At 44.1% G+C, this 18,796-nt stretch overlaps 1 protein-coding gene, 1 long non-coding RNA gene and 1 pseudogene across 2 annotated transcripts in view; 2 read left to right on the forward strand and 1 right to left on the reverse strand.

The window, feature by feature from the left end:
• The window catches only part of Psmg2 (proteasome assembly chaperone 2), a 15,034-nt gene extending 907 nt beyond the window's left edge, over window positions 1–14,127 (forward strand). The window contains exons 2-7 of the mRNA XM_004853270.4: window positions 2,178–2,349; window positions 6,043–6,101; window positions 9,423–9,541; window positions 10,697–10,870; window positions 13,045–13,165; window positions 13,828–14,127. Of these exons, the coding sequence (XP_004853327.3) occupies window positions 2,178–2,349; window positions 6,043–6,101; window positions 9,423–9,541; window positions 10,697–10,870; window positions 13,045–13,165; window positions 13,828–13,926 (744 nt within the window). The 3' untranslated portion in view covers window positions 13,927–14,127. The remainder of the gene's footprint in view (window positions 1–2,177; window positions 2,350–6,042; window positions 6,102–9,422; window positions 9,542–10,696; window positions 10,871–13,044; window positions 13,166–13,827) is intronic.
• Window positions 2,569–8,725, reverse strand: LOC110350870 (uncharacterized). The gene is made up of 2 exons (XR_002397796.2): window positions 8,554–8,725; window positions 2,569–2,710 (listed from the first exon to the last, which is right to left on the reverse strand). It is a non-coding gene; the product is annotated as an uncharacterized LOC110350870 (long non-coding RNA).
• Window positions 6,130–8,561, forward strand: LOC147830184 (DPY30 domain-containing protein 1 pseudogene; annotated as a pseudogene).
• Window positions 14,128–18,796: the final 4,669 nt, after the last annotated feature.

The following is an 18,796-nucleotide window of genomic DNA, read 5'->3' on the forward strand; positions in this document are numbered from 1 at the left end:
GGGCATGCATGCATCGCTGTAGCAGTTGCCCACATTCGGTCATTGTTTCAGTGAACATTTTATTATGTGCGAATATGAGAATAGGTGCTTGTCCTCGAGAGATTTTACTGTCGTCTTGGAAACGCATGTAACCAGTAAGAGCAGTGCATACTAACAGAAGTTAGAAGATACAGAAAGGCCATGCGGTAATTAGGGAGGTGGACTTTCAGGAATGGACGCCTAAAGCAGATTCACAAAGGCACGGGGCACCTGGAGACTGAGGAGTTTGGAGTGACACATTGAGACAGGATGGGCTGAAGACACTATCTCCCAGTGCACTGTGTGCAGTGGTGTAGGACCAGAGAGAGACAGAACTATCCTTTAACTCATTAAATATCAAACAGGAAGTTGTCCGTTTGGATTTAGTGAGATGGAGGTTAGTGGTGGTCACCTGGGCAAAGTTACCAGTGGCGTGATGGAGAAGGAAGCCATATTGGAGTGAGTTGAATAAGTGGGAGAAAAGGAGGTAGAGTGTGTCTGTATTCATTCATTAATCCTGTTTATACTTTAGTAGACAACTGTTGGGGAGTCTTGGTTGTGTCAGCGCATGAGAGATGAGGTGGCAGGGGAGTGGTGCAGTCGAGGGAAGCTTTTTGTTTTTTAAGAAACCGTCTCGGGCTGGGGATTTAGCTCAGTGGTTCCGCCACCTGCCTTGAAAGCGGAAGGACCCGAGTTTGATCCCCGGTACCAAAAAAAAAACAAATAAGAAACTGTCTCACTGTGAAATTCAAGCTGGCCTTGAACTCATTATGGCCTGAAATTCAGGATGATCCTCCTGCCTCAGTCTCCCAAGTGCTGGGATTACAGGTAGGGAAGATTTTTTAGATTGAAAGATAATAGGACATGTTTATGTGCTGATGAGAATAATCTAATAGTGAGAAAAAGAGAAATGATACAGATGAGTCTAACCAAAGTAGCCAAATCCCTGAGGACGGAGTTACAGCAGGTAACAGGTTTGGTAGATGATAGTGACAAAAGAGAGAGTGCTTGGGAACACTTGAAGGGTAGAATGTGGCAGTTGCTGGAAGAATGCAGCAAAGGAGCTCATTAAAGAGAGATTTTGGGCCGGGGATTTAGCTCAGTGGCAATGTGCCTGCTTCGCAACTGCAGGGTCCTGAGTTCAATCCCCCCTACTGAAAAAAAAATGCTGGGGTGAAAGATATTTTGGAGATAAGTCAGTAAAAATTAGTCATAATTAGATATAGTTGGTAAAAGAAAAGGAATAAATTTAAGTAGTAATGTGATAATGTTGCCCTTCTGTGAATTATAAATAGAAAAAACAAGTTTGGGAAAAGTTTGTTTGTATTTGTTGAATGTGAGTTTCTCGTGACCTGACAATGTGGATATATCCAGTGGGCTCTGGAGCTTAGAACTGTTGTGGGATGTAAATAGATATTTGGCATTTTGGCTGTTTGAAGTCATGGGGGTGTGTGTGTGTGTGTGTGTGTGTGTGTGTGTGTGTGTGTGTGTGTGTGTAATGTGTATCATGTGAAAAGAAAGCCACTCCAACCTCTAGGAGTGGGGAGAGAGACACTGCACAAAGCAAACAGAAGGAAGACCTGGCCTGCTTTTGTTGACACCTCACAGCCTTTGTACTTGCTTTCCTACTTCCTGGAGTATTGACAGCTCTCTCTGACTCTTTTCTTTATCTGCATCAGGTCTATAGTTGTGACTTGAGGTAAGCTTTTCTGGAACACTCTATTTAAAATTATAAGGAATTGGGCCAGGGATTTAGCTCAGTGGTTCCACCGCCTGCCTCACAAACGCAAGGTCCCAAGTTCAATCCCCAGTACCAAACAATAAATAAAATTATAAGGAACTACATACACAGCTCACACTCTTATTTCTCCTCATAGCACTACCGCTATATAGCTTACTGTTGATTTTATTCCAGATAAACTACTACCTCATTAGGTTGGAAACTACCAGGGCAGAAATTTTTGTCAGTTTGTTTTACTGCATGAAATAGTGAATATCTAGCTATGTACCTGAACATAACCATTCAGTACTCTTGCTGTAATTACTGTCTAATGTATAAACTTCTTGATTATTTACCTTTTGATTGTTGTCATCTGTCTAAACTTATTAAAGTGGTACCGATTTGCTGCCTCATTGAACATATCTTTTCTATATTTCAGCCAGCAGTATCTGTTGGAAATGTTGGTCAACTTGCAGTAGATCTGATTATTTCTACACTGAACATGTCTAAGATCGGTTACTTCTATACTGATTGTCTGGTGCCAATGGTTGGAAACAATCCATACGCAACAGCAGAAGAAAATTCAACAGAACTCAGTATAAATGCTGAAGGTATGTTTTTGGCAAGTTTTGTTCTATTACAAAGTAGTGTTCTTTTAAATCAGAAATAGTCTCTAAGGCAGGCACCATGATGCACACCTGTAATCCTAGCTACTCAGGAAGATGAAGCAGAAGGATCACTTGAATTTACAGTAGGAGTTCAAGTCCTGCCTGAACAATATAGGAGACCCTGTCCTCAAAACAAAGAAAGAAAGAAACCCATGAGTGCTATTTTGTTACAAGCATTTACTTAGTGCCAGCTCTGTGTAGAGTTCACAGCCCATCACATGGTCCTTTTTACACCCACGAGTCCGTTCTTAGGGCCTTCTAATGGTAGCTCCTAGAAGATTATTCATATAGTTTGTACTTGCATCTGTGGATAGAATTCAAATTTAAATTTTTTTGACATGCATCCATCATTTTTTTTCTTTTATTCTCAGTTTCCTTTTCCATTCTTATTGGCATGTATAACCATCACTGATACTGTAAAGGAACAGAAAATGACACTAGGCTCAGGTGCTATGTATCTAACATGTGCTATTTCATCTTAGCACCTAGGTATGCTGACATGTTGTAGAATACATAACAATATGACAAAGGTAAGCCTCAGATGAGTTGTGTGGTGCCACTGGTAGGCGTAAGCTTTTCCTATACCGTAGAATGCCGTGATTCCTCCTTGGGTTTTCAGGCTTGGTTAAACATTGCACAGTTATATTGCACTGACCACTGTCTGGTTATGATATGGAATGGTCCCAAAGGAGTAGGGGAAAAGCTCCCACTGATAGGAAGCACAGGAGTATCCTGTTACTTCTCCATGGCTCTCTGCTGTGTTGGCCTTGGCCTTTCACTCATCTGTTTGCCATTTAAGGTCAAATCCAGGACTGATAAAAGAGCGTGGAAGGCCATTGGTGGATGAGAGACAAATGAAGCATTGTGGCTTTGTTAGGTTTATTAGCTATGTCATTGTTCTTAGCTTGCATAATGAATGCCTTTTGAGAAATAACCTTATTACTGAAATTCCTGAAGGAAAGATGGATTTGTTAACATAAGACTAGCCTTAAAAGCCCACAAATGTTAGAACTAGAATTTATACTAGTTCCTCTAATGATAACAACTGTCACTTATTGAGTATTTACTGTGGGCGGAAGGCTGTGTGCTTTTATTTGTTCTGATACATTTAATTCTCACAGTTATTCTATTAGGTGGTTTTTCTCCCAATGCTGGGGATCAAACCCAGGGCCTTGCACATGCTAGGCAAGCTCCCTACCGTAGAGCTGCTTCTTTATAGATGAAACCAGGGCACGGAGAAGTTCAGTTGTTCAAAGTCATGTGAGTGATAATTGGTGTGACTGAGATTCTAGTCAAGTCTAGCCTCAGACACCTGCCTGTTAGCACCTCACTCAAGAAGACCCGAGTGGGCATGGTGGTGCACACTTGTAATCTCAGCATTCTGGGAGGATGAGGCAGGAGAATCAAGTTCAAGCCCACCCTGGACAATACAGTGACTCAGAATTTAAAGGAGTGGGGATGTAGCTCAGTGTGAAGGCCTTGAGTTCAGTCCCCAGTAGCACACACACACACACACACACACACACACACAAGATCCATTGGCTTTCCTTTCACAAACTGGCAGTGGGTCAAATGTCTGGGTGCAATTTAACCCACTTCATTTTTAAGCCGAAGTATTTTAAAATAGACATCATGAAATTTCACCTCCTAAAATAAAAGTATGCATTTCTTAAAAGATAAAAACATTTTGTTACATAGCTAAAATGACATTATCACTGTTAAAAAAATCAGTAATTTTCTAATATCTTCCTGTACCTTCTTCTTGTTCATATTGGCCCACTTTACCTCTAAATGTCACTTTAAGTTAGTTTCTCCAAACTAGGGCCCATAGTACAGGTCTAGGCCCATTGTCCTGTAGAACATCTCCCCTCTGCATTTGTCTATTTCCTTGTGCTCTTACTTGCTTTGGTTCTCCACCCCTTACATTTTCTGAAACTGCAGTTAGGTCTAAAGACTTGATTTGATAGAAAGTAAATTTTTTGGCCAGAATACTAAAAGATGATATTGCTTTCATATTGTGTCACATCAGAAGAAAAAGTACTAGGACTCAGGATCCTAATGACAAAAATCAGTAGCATGACATGTTGATGGAGAATAGTAGAGTTCCTATAGTAGTGTTTTAAACCCTGGCCTGCACAACCATAGAGACACGTGCTTTTTCCACCCAGATACATTGAAGTGGACTATATATATGTCACAGGTAGATGACAGGCCTGAATGGCCTATTCCTTAGTCCTTTTTCTCTAATTTCTAAACTTTCTGCACTGATCCTTTTGACCTAAGTGTACCTGGTGTTCACTAGACTTGGTGGGGTGTGGTATAACCTGTCACACTAGCCAGAAGGAAAAAATAGCTTGTTATAGAAACAAGAGAGACCTTGTGTTCACTTTCCATCACTGTGACAAAATACCTGAGATACATCAACTTGAAGAAGGAAAGTTCTGTTTTGCCGTATGGTTCTGAGATTTCGGTCCATGGCCCCTTGGCATTACATCATGGGAGGGAGGGGAGCACATGGTAGGGCAACAACACTCAACTCACGGCAGCCCAGGGAGCAGAGAGAAGGGTTCTGTGTACCCTCCAGGGCACCTGCAGCCTGCTCACTCCAGCCAGACCCTCCCGGTAGCACCATGACTGAGGATATTCCTGCAGCACAGGAAACTGTTGGATATTTCAGATCCAAACAGACCCAACCCACCACAGGATTTCCCCAGACTAGGGTGATTTGTAATCTGTTTACAGTAACCAAAGCTTAGCCCTCAGCACAGTGGCCTGCCTGTCCTCTGTCCATGGCTGTTGCAAAAGGTGAGGTGGGGAGGGGCCCTTACATATCTCCAAGTGGGGCCCTGGTGGAACCCGGTGAAAGTATGAACTTTTTCCTTAAAAACTGCACATAGCTTGACTGACAGAAAATTTTATACTATTTCAGGTCTTTCACAAACTCCTAGGAACACAAATGTACTTAGTCCAGGGATTTTCTTACATGGCTAACATTCTTCTACATTTTAGTCTATTTTGTTAATTCTAGTGAGTGTTGCTGGTCTCAGAAGAGAAGAGGAAGGGCTGGGGATTTAGCTCAGTGGCACTGTGCCTGCCTTGCAAGTGCAAGGTCCTGAGTTCGATCCCCGGTACCAAAAAAATAAAAGAGAAGAGGGAAGAATATCAGAAACTGAGAAGTTTACCTTTCTTAAGGATGATTCTATTTGTTATAACATCAGCAATTTCCAAGGGAATACTTCTCTGGTTTTACAATAAGGTCAGAAGAAAAAATTTTTTTAAATTTAAGAGATACAGCTTACTATGCTGCCCAGGCTGTCCCTGAACTGCAGGGTACCAGCAATTCTCTTGGCTTAGCCTCTGCACACCACACCATAAGTAACAAAAAATAATTTTTGGTATTTTCTTACAGTTAACTTTTCAAAACTCTATATATTCTGTAGCAAACCCCACTGGCACATTTTAAGTTACTTCTCAAGTGTTTTATGTTAAGCAATTGGTATTGTGCTTATGTTCTATATTTTAATTATTGAAAATATTTAGATGCAAAACCTCTTATAATTTATATTTTTATCAAAATAATTTAGCTTGAAAAAGTCATTCATTTTCTATGACTTCCTTTTCTTCTTGTCTTTGTAGTATATTCATTGCCTTCAAGAAAATTAGTGGCTCTTCAGTTAAGATCTATTTTTATTAAGGTGAGTGTCTCATATTTACCTTTTTGAGCTTCTTGAAGTATAATATCACTAGAAAAACTAAGTACCATTAGATTTAGAAGTCATTTCTGCTGTGCTGTATGTACAGTTAAGAAACCTCCGATTCAGTAGAAGATGATCTCATTTCAGATGTGTTACCATGATTTCAGAGTTATATAAAAAGAATTAAGACTTACAACTCAGGTCTGATATATCCTTGATTCAGATAATACCGGTGAAAAAAATTAGGTATATAAGTAGCATAGATTTGTTGCACTTGTATCATTTCCTACTGGGGGCTGTATGTGCATTGTGTGATGTCAGGGTATATTCTGAACCCAGCCTCGCTCTTCCTGCCCTGGCACCACACGTAGGCCACTCAGTTCAGACCCTGCTCGCACGTCCCTCACGCTCCCCCCTGCTCTCACTCCCCCTTCAGGGACCCTGAAAGCACATTAGGTCACATGCTGGCTTCAGAACCCTGCATGGGCTTCCCAGCTCACTGAATCCACAGCCCTGCGTGAGGCCTGTGAGGCTTCACATCTGCACTGTCTGGTGTAGCTGCCAGCCTTAGGCCGCTGATCCACTCATGGATTTTCGTGGTACTGGAGGTTAAACCCAGGGCCTTGGGCACACTGTCCAAGTCGCTGTACCACTGAGCTATATCCCTGGCCCTTTTTATTTTTATTTATTTTGAGGTCTTGCTGCGTTGCCTAGGCTGGCCATTTTTACATTGTGCTTAATACTTAAGATACACAAGTCACACAATTCCAGATAGATTTTGCAGATGAAATAAAGAATGACTTTAAAAATTGCAAAGATTTATTGAGCATTGATTCTTCACACTAAAGTTATTCTAAGCATTTCATATGTATTTTATTTCTTTCCTGCAACAAACCTATGAATCAGGTACTGACATTATTCTCATTTTTCAAGTGAGAAAACTGGAACCTAGAAACCCAGAAAGGTCAGGCAGTTTGCTGGGGATAAGCAGTAGGGTCTGTGGCCAAGATCCCAGCCTGGGTGGCCGACTCCAGCGCCTGCCTCTTAATCTCCAGAGTGTATCACTCTCTTATTTTCAGAAGGTTGCCACTTTACCTGCATTTTAAATTCTAATGAATATTTATTTTTTAACTGGGAAAAATTTTTAAGTGGGAATTCCCTCCCTCCCCCAGATTTATAATCTACATCCCAGATTCACCCCAGCTGTTCACATCTGGTTTCACATGCTTGACCTCTTCCTGTGTGTGAACAGTTTCCTTCTCCCAAGAGTCCAGAAAATAGGCTCCTGACTGACAGCCTGTCCCACAGTCCTTAGGCCCTCAGCTTCTGAGATCAAGGCTGAAACACAGTTCAGCATGCAGCACTTGCCTAATATGTGTGAGGCCCTGGCTTCCATCCCAGCACTGCCAAAGAAAATGAAAAGTGTAATCAAGAACAAGGAGCCGGTGGTGGTGCACGCCTGTAATCCCAGCACTTAGGCTGGGGGCAGGAGGATTGCCATGAGTTCAAGGCCAGCCTGGGCTGCAAAGTGAGATCCTGTCTCAAAAAACAAGAGCACAAAAGGGCAAGGACGTGAGTTCGATCCCCGGTACCAAAAAACCAAAAAAAAAACCAAGCAGGGCTAGGGATTTAGCTCAGCAGCACAGCCCCTGCCTGGCAAGCCCTAGGTCCCGAGTTCTATCCCTGGTATCAAAAAAAAAAGAACAGCGCACACACTGAAGGAATCGGTCGCTTTCTCAGCGCTGTGCCAGTCGTTTCGCTGGGTTCCCTCGGAAGATTTTATTTAGGAGCTAGAGATGGAGTCAGCCTATCTTCAGAAGCACCTTGGGACATGTCTAATTCAGGGTCTTGCAGAAGTGGCAAGAGTTCACCCTGTGGATCCAATAGAATATTTAGCTTTGTGGATTTACAAGTATAAGGAAAATTTGACTATGGAAGAGCTGAGAAGGAAGGAAATGGCCCAGTTGGAGTGTGAAAGAACATTGGCACTGGTGGAGCAGGAATTGCTGGAGAAGCTCAGAGCTGAGGAGCTCTTGTTTGAGCAGCAGCAGCTGGCATTGCAGCTGGAGTTGGAAATCCAAGAAAGACAGAGACAGAGAATAGAAGAACTTGGGAAAGTGCAGGAACAATTAGAGAAGGAGAAGAGAATGAATATGGAAAATATAGCCAAGGGTGAAGATGCTTTACATTCAGAGGAAGGAGCACAAGAGTCAGGCAAAACACTAGCAGAAATTAGTGATCAATATGGGGCGCCTAACTTGAGCAGAGTGGAAGAAGTTGATGAACCAATGTTATCTGATGTTGCATTAAACATTGATCAAGATTTGTAGGATCAACCAGCCTAAGATCAATAAATTTCTCTGCTTGTTTCAAATTTAAAAAAAAACAAGGACATGTTCCTTCACAACCACACCATCGCCATGTCCCAGAAAATCGGCACTGAATGACTCACTCAGAAGTCCCGTCCTGTGTATTCAGACATCCTGGTTGTCTCCACAGTGCCCTTTAGTGCTGGACCACGCAAGGTGCGCATGTTGCATCTGGTTGGCACATCTTTGTAGTTCCTCCCCATGTGTGCTGCTGGCCCTGCTTCTCTTTCTGCCCCTCCTGGTTCTGATGCCTTTCAGGAGGGGAGGCCAGATGTTCCACATTCTGCTTTCCTCACAATCAGATTCCAGTCCACAGTTTCTGATGAGCACCTCACAGGTGACCATGTGGGGGTTTTTTGCCCCAGTGCTGGGGATTGAACCTGGAGCCTTGCATGTGCTAGGCAAGCACTCACCGGTAAGCTAGGTCCCTGCCCTTTTGAATCTTTATTTTGACACAGGTTCTCAGTGAGCTGTCAAGACTGGCCTTTCTTTGGGCTCCTCCTGCCTCAGACTCCCCGTGGATGGATCACAAGTGTATGCAGCATGCCCAGCTCAGGCGGCGACCAGGCAGATGTGGATTTCTTCTTTCTAGGCTGGGATTGTAGCTCAGTGATAGAGTTCTACCCTGGCACTCTTGAGGCCCTGTGTTCAATATCCAGCGCTGCACGTGTAATTAAATAAATAATAGTAGATTACTTAGAAAAGTGCTTTTTCTTAGAATAGAATTTTTTGACATCTAGATTGCTCACAGTAGATTTATTTCAAATTGTAAAGCTGTATTAAATAATTGCTCGTCTTCATTTTTAAAGCAGTAAGTGGATCTGACAGTGTAGTACTAATAAGTTTAGTGTCTATAGATACCATTATCATATAAAGTTTATAAGATATTGACTACCATACCCAAAGATCTCACTGTTACATGTTCTTTTTATTCTCTCAATGGCACACAAAGTATAAATCCACCTCATTCTGTGAAAAACTCCTTTCCTGGGTGAAAAGTAGCAGCTTTGCCAAAGTTATTGTTCTTTCGAGCAGTCACTCTTACCAACGAAACGACCTACAGCTTCGCAGGTACGCGCTTGCCCTAGTTAGGGTGCCAATGGATAGCTCACTATTGAAAAGTTAAATTTTATGGGCCGGGGATTTAGCTGAGTGGTTCTGCCACCTGCCTCACAAGTGCAAGCTCCCAAGTTTGATCCCCGGTACCAAAAAAGAAAAGAAAAGTTAAATTTTAAAAGTCACGGGTGTCCTTGCCTCTCCACTTGGAAAGAGGAAGGTAAAAGGAGGACATAAAAAGGACATAGGGCTCCCTTGAATTCCTGCGAGTTAGTAGAGCTGGGCGGAGGAGACTTGGGTCAGGAAAATGGGTTTTGGAACTATCCTTTTAGGGTTTGCTGTGGTGTGGGTGGTGTCGCAGAGCGCAGCTGATTAAGAGAAAGAGGAGAAAGACAGACCCCTGTTTTATGGACTCATAACCTGTGTGTGCCTTGTGCCTACTAGGCGAGTCCTGTACCTTTGAGTACACCCCAGCCACATCAGTTGGTAACTTTTGAAAGGTTAAATTGGTACTAAATCTGTATTTCCAAATATGGAATCATTTATATTTGTGGGAATCCAGTTGTCTTCAAGTAAGCTCCCAAGCAAGTCATGCTGAATTCTTAAAATATAAGACAAAGTATCTCCAGAATAGAAATACAAACTTTTGTGTTTTATTATCCCATGAAATTGATAAAATACTATGTGGGAGAATCTTTTAGTTCATTTAGATTGTTACTTAGCAAATCAGGATGAAAACATCAGTCAGCTCACACAGTTCCTGTCGGAATGGGCGGACTCCGAGGCAGCATCCTGTGGACCTTCGGATGTCATGGCAGAGGGGGCAGAGCTGGGGACAGATTTATCTCACGTCAGCCCTGCCCTGCTGTACGTCTCCTGCCTCTCTGCCCTCTCCTGAGCTGTGAACAGCAGGCCAGCGTGATGTGTTGTGTGTTATGCTTCCTAGTCTTCTGAAACTTGTGTTTTTGCCTTGTGCAGCAGATTATACAGAGACCAAGTTTAGTTAAAAACCTAATTACTGGGTTGGGGATTTAGCTCAGTGACACTGTGCCTGCCTCACAATCATGAGGTCCTGAGTTTGATCCTCAGCACCAAAAAATAAAAGCCTAATTACTGCCCTGGTTTTCATATTTTGAATTTTTTGAAAGATAATTATATGATTGTTTCTAGCACTCCCTTTCGGTACCTGCTTACGCCTTGTATGCAAAAGAGTGTTGAGAATAAAATAAAGAGCCTTAACTGGCAAGAAATGGAAAAAACTCCATGCATTCCTGAAATGAGTGATTCTGATTACTGTGTCCGGATTCCAGGAGGAGGAATCACACGAGCACTCTACAAAGAGAGGTGAGTTTGTTTGGTTCTTCGTCAGTTTCCCACCTTAATTGGAAAATGACCTTAGCTGGCCGTGATGGCACACAGCTATAGCCCCAGCATTCTGGGAGACTGAGACAGGAAGCTCACAAGTTCGGGCCCAGCCTGGGCAACTTAGCAACTTCGTGAGAGCCTGTCTCAGAATTGTATAAAAAGGGGACTGTGGATATGGCTTAGTGCAGAGGCCCTAGATTCAATCCTCAATCCAATTGTGGGCAGAGTGGCTCCTGCCTTCTCTCCTAGCACTCAGGAGGCTAAGCCAGGAGGATCACTTGAGCTCAGGAGTTTGAGACCAGCCTGGGGAACACAGGGTTAATTGCCATAGCTTCCACAATTTTGTCATCATCCTAAGTAGAAATATGTACCCTTAAGTAATTACATTTTATTTCTGTAAAACTCCTAGTAATGTTCCCGCTTTCAATTTTGATTTTACTAATTTGAGTCTTTTTCCTCTTTTGTTCTTAGTCTAACTATAAAGGTTTATCACTTCTGTTGCTCTTTGCACAGAACCAACTTTTGAGTTCACCGATTCTTCTTCAATATTTTCTGCTCTGTTTTACTCACCTCCACTCTGTTCTTATATTAGTTTCTTCTTCCTGCAGCTTTGCATTTGCCTTGCTCTTTTCCCTCGAGGTGTAATAGGCTGTAAACTGGAGCTCCTGAGAGACGCAAAGCTGGGGCCTGGAGCTGGACTTCTCTCAGCTCTGGAGCTCAGGGAGCTCTGCGCTGTGATTACAGCCCTGAGATGTTTGCAAAACAGGCGAGGCACGGTGTGAGGGATGCTAGCAGCTTCTGTTTTCTGACCGCTAGAGACTGAGATGCACTGGTGACGTAGCCTGGTGCCCACTCATTTCTGGAAGCCCTGGCTGGACTCCACCTCACCTTCCATCTGTGTAGCTGCCCATCACACTCTCAAGTCTGGCTTACAGTTTCTCATAGTTCTCAGTTGTAGAGTATCAGGAATCACTTTTGCTTTGTGGGCAAACAGGAAACTTTCTGCACTGGTTTGTCACCACCTCACCATTGGCTCGAGGCGGACATTGATAGGAAGGAGATGTTCCGGGGCTCAGAAGGCCTGGGTTCAGGTCCACCTCTGCCATTAACAGATGCAGAGCTTTTAGCAAGTTCTCTGTGTCTTCAGTCCCTGTGAGGCTGTTCTCTCACCTACCAGCTCAGGCTCCAGAGACTCCCATGAATTATCCTGGGTTAAGCATGCCATCTTACTGCCTCCCGGAATCAGCCTCACAGCAGCACGTGAGGTTCTCTCGTTAGCCCTCTTTTACAGACCAGGGACCCTGGCCCCCCCTGGCAAGAGCTAGAGTTTGAGTCCTGATGTTCTGTCCTTGTTTCTATTATTCTAGACGGATTTCTTCATAAAACAGAAATCATAAGGGCCGGGGATTTAGCTCAGTGGTGCTGCCACCTGCCTCGAAAGCGTAAGGTCCTGAGTTCGATCCCTGGTACCGCCCCCCCAAAAAATTTAAATAAAATAAAATAAAAATAAAACAGCAGTCATGATAGTTTCCTCAAGGATTGTTGTAAGGATTGCATTGTCAAATTTTCAGACAGTGCTTAGCACCTAGTGAGGGGCATCCGTAAAAAGTCAGTGTTTGTCTCTTAACTGTTCCACTCTCTTCCAAATTTCCTTTCCTCCTTTTTTTTTTTTTTTGAGACAGGCTCTTAACTGTCATTTGGACTGGTCTGGAACTCCCAGCAGTCCTCCTGCCTCAGCCTCCCGAATGCTGGGATTACAGGCATGTACCACTGTGTCTGGCTTCCTTTACTGCTTTAGATTGTTAATATCAAGTGTCTTAACTTCCTTTTAGTCACTTTACTATGGTGCTTCTGAAAAATTACTGTCTTCTAAACTAGGCTTTGGGAGTAGATCAGAACTAGATCTGATTTGCTGGGTTTTCACATGCCCTGAGGTGAGGTACAAACTTGGGCGTTCCCCGTGTTCAGGGCTCCTGCCTGTCCCAAGGAGAAGCATGTGTGTGCTGCCGTGGAGAGGAATGAGTGATCCCAGGACATGGTGGCTTTTCCTTGCCCAGAAACCGACAGGCCATCTCACCTGTAAAAACCAATGCACTAGGCTCAGCGTGTTCTGTCAGGGGAAGAATACTGGATTGTTCTTCTGTTCCTTGCAGCTGTTCTAAAGAAATCCAAATGGTGGTTCTGCTGAAGTTTGTTTCCGAAGGGGACAACGTCCCAGACGCACTGGGTCTCGTTGAGTACCTTAATGAGTGGCTGCAGATAATCAAACCGCAGGTGAGTTTTTCCACAGCAGAAGCTGCTCTGTGTGATTCCTGTTCGTTAGCTTGGATTTTAGGTACTCTGTGGGCCAAATGGGTCAAAGTCCTTGGTACTTACTGGCGTCTTTACATGAACATGGTTTAAGCTGAACTTTGACAGTAACAGACAGTTAACTATGTCATTAAGACCAATTTTCCAGAAAGAAAGAGCCCGTCTGTTCATTGTACTCGTTGTTCTTGTGGCATTAATTACGCCCGGTGGATTCCTGGAGGAGGAGACAGGTCCTCTGTGGAATCCAGGACTGCTGCAGAGAAGCGAGGAGTGCTTCTCACCCGGAAGTGAGCAGTGCCGAAGAGCAGTGCAAGCTCGGTCTCTGAGGTGAGCGCCTCACACCTCACCCGGGTGAGCTCGCCTGAGGGTGTGGCAGCAGCACCTGGAGGCTGCTCAGCGCCAGCCTCTGCTCATTCCTGCTTTAGCCAGGGAGAGACCAGGCTTGTTCTACTGCAGAGTCCAGCTGCATCCTTTCTGGAGTATCTTTGTGATTTGAACTCAGAGAAATTTCTTCTTTGACAGGAAGACATAGAAACACTTATTTCTCCTAACAGTAAAACCTAGCTTCAAATGTCAGAACTAAAGGGAGGTTTGATGGTAGAATTGAAGATTATTCTGTTCTTCAGTTACAGAGTAACGACCCTGCACCATCTGCCTTGCCGTGGAAAATACCGAGTTCTTGGAAATTACTCTTTGGCAGTGGTCTTCCCCGTGCACTTTTTTGATCTGTTTTCAGCTTTATTTGTGGTGTCCTGAGACACTGCCAACACAACTGTTAAATACTCTATATGAAAATCTGTACTGTCCAAGAATGCATTAGGACACATACTTTTCACAGAAAATGTCAGACAGATTAACATCTCCCATGCCTTTCATCATCTATAACAAGTGTAAAATTTGTACAATAAAATTTTATTTCCTACATAGTTTTGTCTGATTTTTTTTTTAACTCAGACTCATACAATTCTTGTTTCTGCTGGAAGAAATTATCACAAACTTAGCATGAAAGAACACAAGTATGTGTTTACCAGCGGGTGCAGACATGAGAAGTCCCGGGGTCTGGGGAGGCTGGCCCCGCGCGGCCCCATGCCCACCCAGCACCGGCCCTTGCGACCCCAGATCCGCCTGCCCCTTCACCTGTAAGCCTTTGAGATGGTCCTGGGCCCGCCCCGTGGCGGGGGTTCAGCACGGAGATCCGCTGCGCTCCCGGAGTGCTCTCGCCGCGCGCAGTCCCGGATGCTGCCGCCCGCCCGCCTGCCCTCCTGAGCGAAGTGCAGGTGGGAACTGATATGGGCGAGGCGGCAGAGTAGGCAGGCCCGGCCCTCTGTGCTCGCCCGAACACCAGACCCGCTGCCCTCCGCCAGGCTGGGTCCCTCGGCCCGGTGCAGCGGGTGTGGCGTGAGCCATTCCACCGGAGAACCGGGGCCGCGGGGTGCGCGCGTCTGAGTCTGAGGCGCGAGGCGGGAGAACGTGCCCCGGCTCGGTGGGCAGGAAGAGGAGCGGGCCTGCCCCCGGGAGAAGGCGGCTGCCGCCTGTCCTGGACTAGACCTGACCCCAAGGCATCCCGCGCACAGAGGGCACGGCAGCTCGCGGGCAGCGCAGGTGCGTACCTAGGAGCGGAGACAGCGCCGAACTTACGAACCGGACTGAGACCTGAGAGCGCAGCACTTCACCGCACCGCCCGCCACGCACAAGGCCCCGGCGTCTGCCTCCTCTCCGTGGCCCCGGCAGTGTGAAGCCATAGCTCCTTGTGCAGTAATTGTGGTTTGTGTTTTCTGTGGGGTTTTTTTTTTCTCTTGGTACCGGGGATCGAACTGGGAACCTTGCATTTTCGAGGCAGGCGGTGGCGCCACTGAGCTAAATCCCCGGCCCAGGATGTCTTTACTTTTGGAGAGCTGTCTATTCAGATCCCGTGTCTAGGGGCTTGCGCTCTGCGTGCCTCAGCCCTTTTAGACTTTCTGGTCCAATTTGTCAGAGCCAGAGGCATGGAATCCTAGACAACCCCAGGACTAGAAGGGTCCACAGGGCAGCTGGGAGCTTCCTGCCTGTGATTTCATTAGGAATTCGACTTGGTAGGTGCTAAACAGTCAAAATTTCATCTTTAGTAATGTGTAATTCTGAGGATAAACTCTTACCTAAGTAACTCAGAAGCAGAGATGAGTGTGGTAACACTCACTGAGACTTCTTGTTCATAGAAAAGCTATGTTCTGATTTTCACTCGGTTTTATAACTTGGTCTTGATACATGGAATTGTTTTCTAATTATAAAAGCACTGCATACTTACTGTAAAATATTTAGAAAACAACCAACCAAAAATATAAATGCATCCGTATCCATAATCCATCATGGATTTCTATGTTAGAAACTATTAACCAGATGTGATTCTACACACATTTTTCCAATGTAGATACAAACGGCTGCAAATACTTTTTTCTCCCCAGGAAAGTTTTCGCTTTAGTGTCTTTTTATTAGTATGTTTGCAGCACATGCAGTTTACAGTCCTCTGGGGGAGTGGGTACACGTACAGAACCCAACCTCGTTCTTTTTAACTCCCTTCCCCTTGCCACCTGCCTCCCTCCCTCCTCTAAATCTGTGTTCCCCATTTTCATTCTTGTTGATACCACTGATCTTGTATTTAGGACATATAATGTTTATATTCATCGAGGTTACCAGGATGCTGTATGTGGTGTATCTTTATTCTAATTATTTCCCCATCCACTCTCCTCTGACCCACATTCTCTTGACCCTTCCCATTTGCAAGAGATCCATCCCCTGGTCTCCTTCTAGCAATTCTTTTTTTTTTTTCTGTACTGGGGTTTGAACTTGGGACCTTGCGCTTGTGAGACAGGCACCAGAACCACTGAGCTAAATCCCCGCCCCCTATCTATTCTTTATTGTACTCTTTGTACATTGCCTTACTCAAATGAGAAATAATAGTATTTAAGCTTGTGTGTCTGATTTATTTCACTCAACATTATATATTTCCAGGTGCATTCATTTTCCTACAAATATCTCAAATGTTTCTTATTTATAGCTGAGTAGTAATGTTCCATTATGTGTAGATACCACATTTTCTTTATCCAATCATCTGTTGATGGGTATGCAGGCTGCTTCAAGAATTTAATTATGAATTCTGCTGCTGTAAACATTGGAGCCAGGTGTGGTGGCGCACACCTGTAATTCCAGCACTCAGGAGGCAGAGGCAGGAGGACTGGCACAAGTTCAAGGCCAGCCTGAACTACATAGCGAGATCCTGTCTTCAATAAATACATACATACAGAGGTATCCATTGGTCACTATAGTATGATGTCTTTAGTTCTTAGAGGAAGATACCTAGGAGGAGGATAACTCAGTCATATGGAATTTCTAATTTTAGTTCTTTGAGGAATTTTCATGCTGATTGTATTAGTTCACATTCCCACCAACAATGTAGGAGTGTTCCTTTTTCACTGCAGCCACACCAGCATTTATTTTTTGATTTCTTGAGGATTTCCATTCTTTCTGGAGTAAGATGGAATCTTAGCATTGTTTTAATTTGTATTTCTCTAATGACCAGGGATATTGAACATTTTTTCATGTATCTGTCGGCCATTTGCATTTCTTCCTCTGAGAAGTATGCTCATTTGCCCATTTCTTGACTGGGCCTTTGTTTCAGGTGGTCAAATTTTTTTGGAGTTCCTTATATATTCTAGATATTAATCCTGTCTGAGGAATAGTTGGCAACATTTTTTTCTCATTGTATATGTTGTCTCTTCTCTCTCCTAATTCGATACCTTTGCTGTGCAGAAGCTTTTAATGTGATGTAATCCTCTTCGTTGATTCTTGCTGTTATTTCTTGTGCAATTAGTTCTTTTTAGGAAATCCTTCCTTACGCCTAGGTCTTCGAGTCTTACCTGTTATCTTCCAGTACGGTCAATGTTTCGGTTCTAATGTGTGGACCTTTCATCTGTTTAGAAGTGCAGGTCCGGTTTCAACCTTCTGCAGATACCCAGTTTTCCCAGCACCATTTACTGAATAGGCTGCCTTTCCTCCAACGCATGCTTTTGGCCCCTCTGTCACAGATCAGATAGCTCAGTATGTCTGGGGATGTTTCTGTATCCCGTTTCATTGCTCCACGTGTTTTGTTTTGTTTTGTTTTGAGACAGGGTCGCACTCTACAGCCCAAGCTGATCTTGAATTCACTATGCAGCCAAGGCTGGCCTCCAACTTGCAGTGATCTTCATACCTCAGCGTCCTGAGGGCTGGGACTACAGGCGTGCGCCACCATGCCCAACTCCACGTCTTCTGTGCCAGTACCATGCCATTTATGTTACTTATTTCCCCCGTACCCACTTTGGGTAGCTTGGAGTGGTATTTCTGAGAACTTTAGGTTCATTTCCTCTGGAACTTGTAGTTTCATCTTTTCTATAACCTTTTGCGGAGTTCTGCTACTTGCTGTTTGCTTTCCCCTCCCTTTGTGCCCCCTCGGTCTGCCTTAGGAGAGTTGGGAGACCTTGAGGGTCTTCTCGTGCCCTGCTTTCCCATGTTTCTGTGTGTATATACAGTAAAACCTTGTTTGCAAGCATGATTTGTTCCAGAAATATGCTTTGTAACCCAAAGCACCTGTATATCAAAGCAAATTTCCCCCTGAGAAATAATGGAAATTCAGATGATTTTTTCCACAGCCTAAAAATATTCATATAAAAATGATTATAATACTGTAATACAAAATAATTTAAGATATAAAGAAAAACAAATTAACCTGTACTTACCTTTGGAAACCTTCGTGGCTGTTGAGGGGCCACAGGAGCAGAGGGTTGGTTATTGGGCAGGACGACTTTCGAACGGAATCACTGTTGTCGGCTCAATGGAATCTTTCTCTTTTTGTGCAGCTTGAACAAGGAGCCTGTCCAGTGACGCTTGCTTTTGCCTCCTTTTGAGGACTTTGTGGAAATGTGACATTGCATTGTCATTAAATAGGTAACATCACACTACTACAGCCTTATTTGGGTGGTGATTTTGTAGTTTCCCACATTTTACGCATCTCCCTAATCTCATCGGAAGTGAGGGATCCTCTGCCTTTTTCTCCTCCTCTTCTGCAAACAAGATCTTCTCCGTGACCTCTTACTGTTTGTGGACGAAAAAAAAAAATTAGTAAATAAAAAAGATTTGGGCCGGGGATTTAGCTCAGTGGTTCCGCCACCTGCTGCACAAGCACAAGGACCAGAGTTCGATCCCCGGTACCAAAACAAAACAAAACAAAAAAACAAAAACCAGGATATTGAGAACAGTTTGTTGACTGTGTTTTTTGAAGCCCCAGAGAATGTGTGCCATGGTTGGTGTTTCTCTGCCCAGCAGCCAGCTGTGCTTTGTGCTGGGTGCCTGGTAAATGTGACAGAAAGCGTATGGCGAGACTCACTCACCGCCTGTCACTCTGAATGTGCCTCCTCTGCCATTGCCTGATTCTCCTGTGTGCTGCTCAGTCCCTGTCTCCATCTGCTCGTTTGTCCCACTAAGATACTCTACTAAAATAATGGCCATACCTGTTCATCAGTTACCCTAACTTGCAGGAGTTAACCGTGGATGGAGCTCAAAGTGAGGGCCTAGGGGCTTGGC

The sequence above is a fragment of the Heterocephalus glaber genome, unplaced genomic scaffold (genome assembly GCF_053883595.1).
Source record: "Heterocephalus glaber isolate CG9 unplaced genomic scaffold, H.glaber_assembly_v1.0 deba00000331, whole genome shotgun sequence".
Classification (NCBI taxonomy): Eukaryota; Metazoa; Chordata; class Mammalia; order Rodentia; family Bathyergidae; genus Heterocephalus; species Heterocephalus glaber.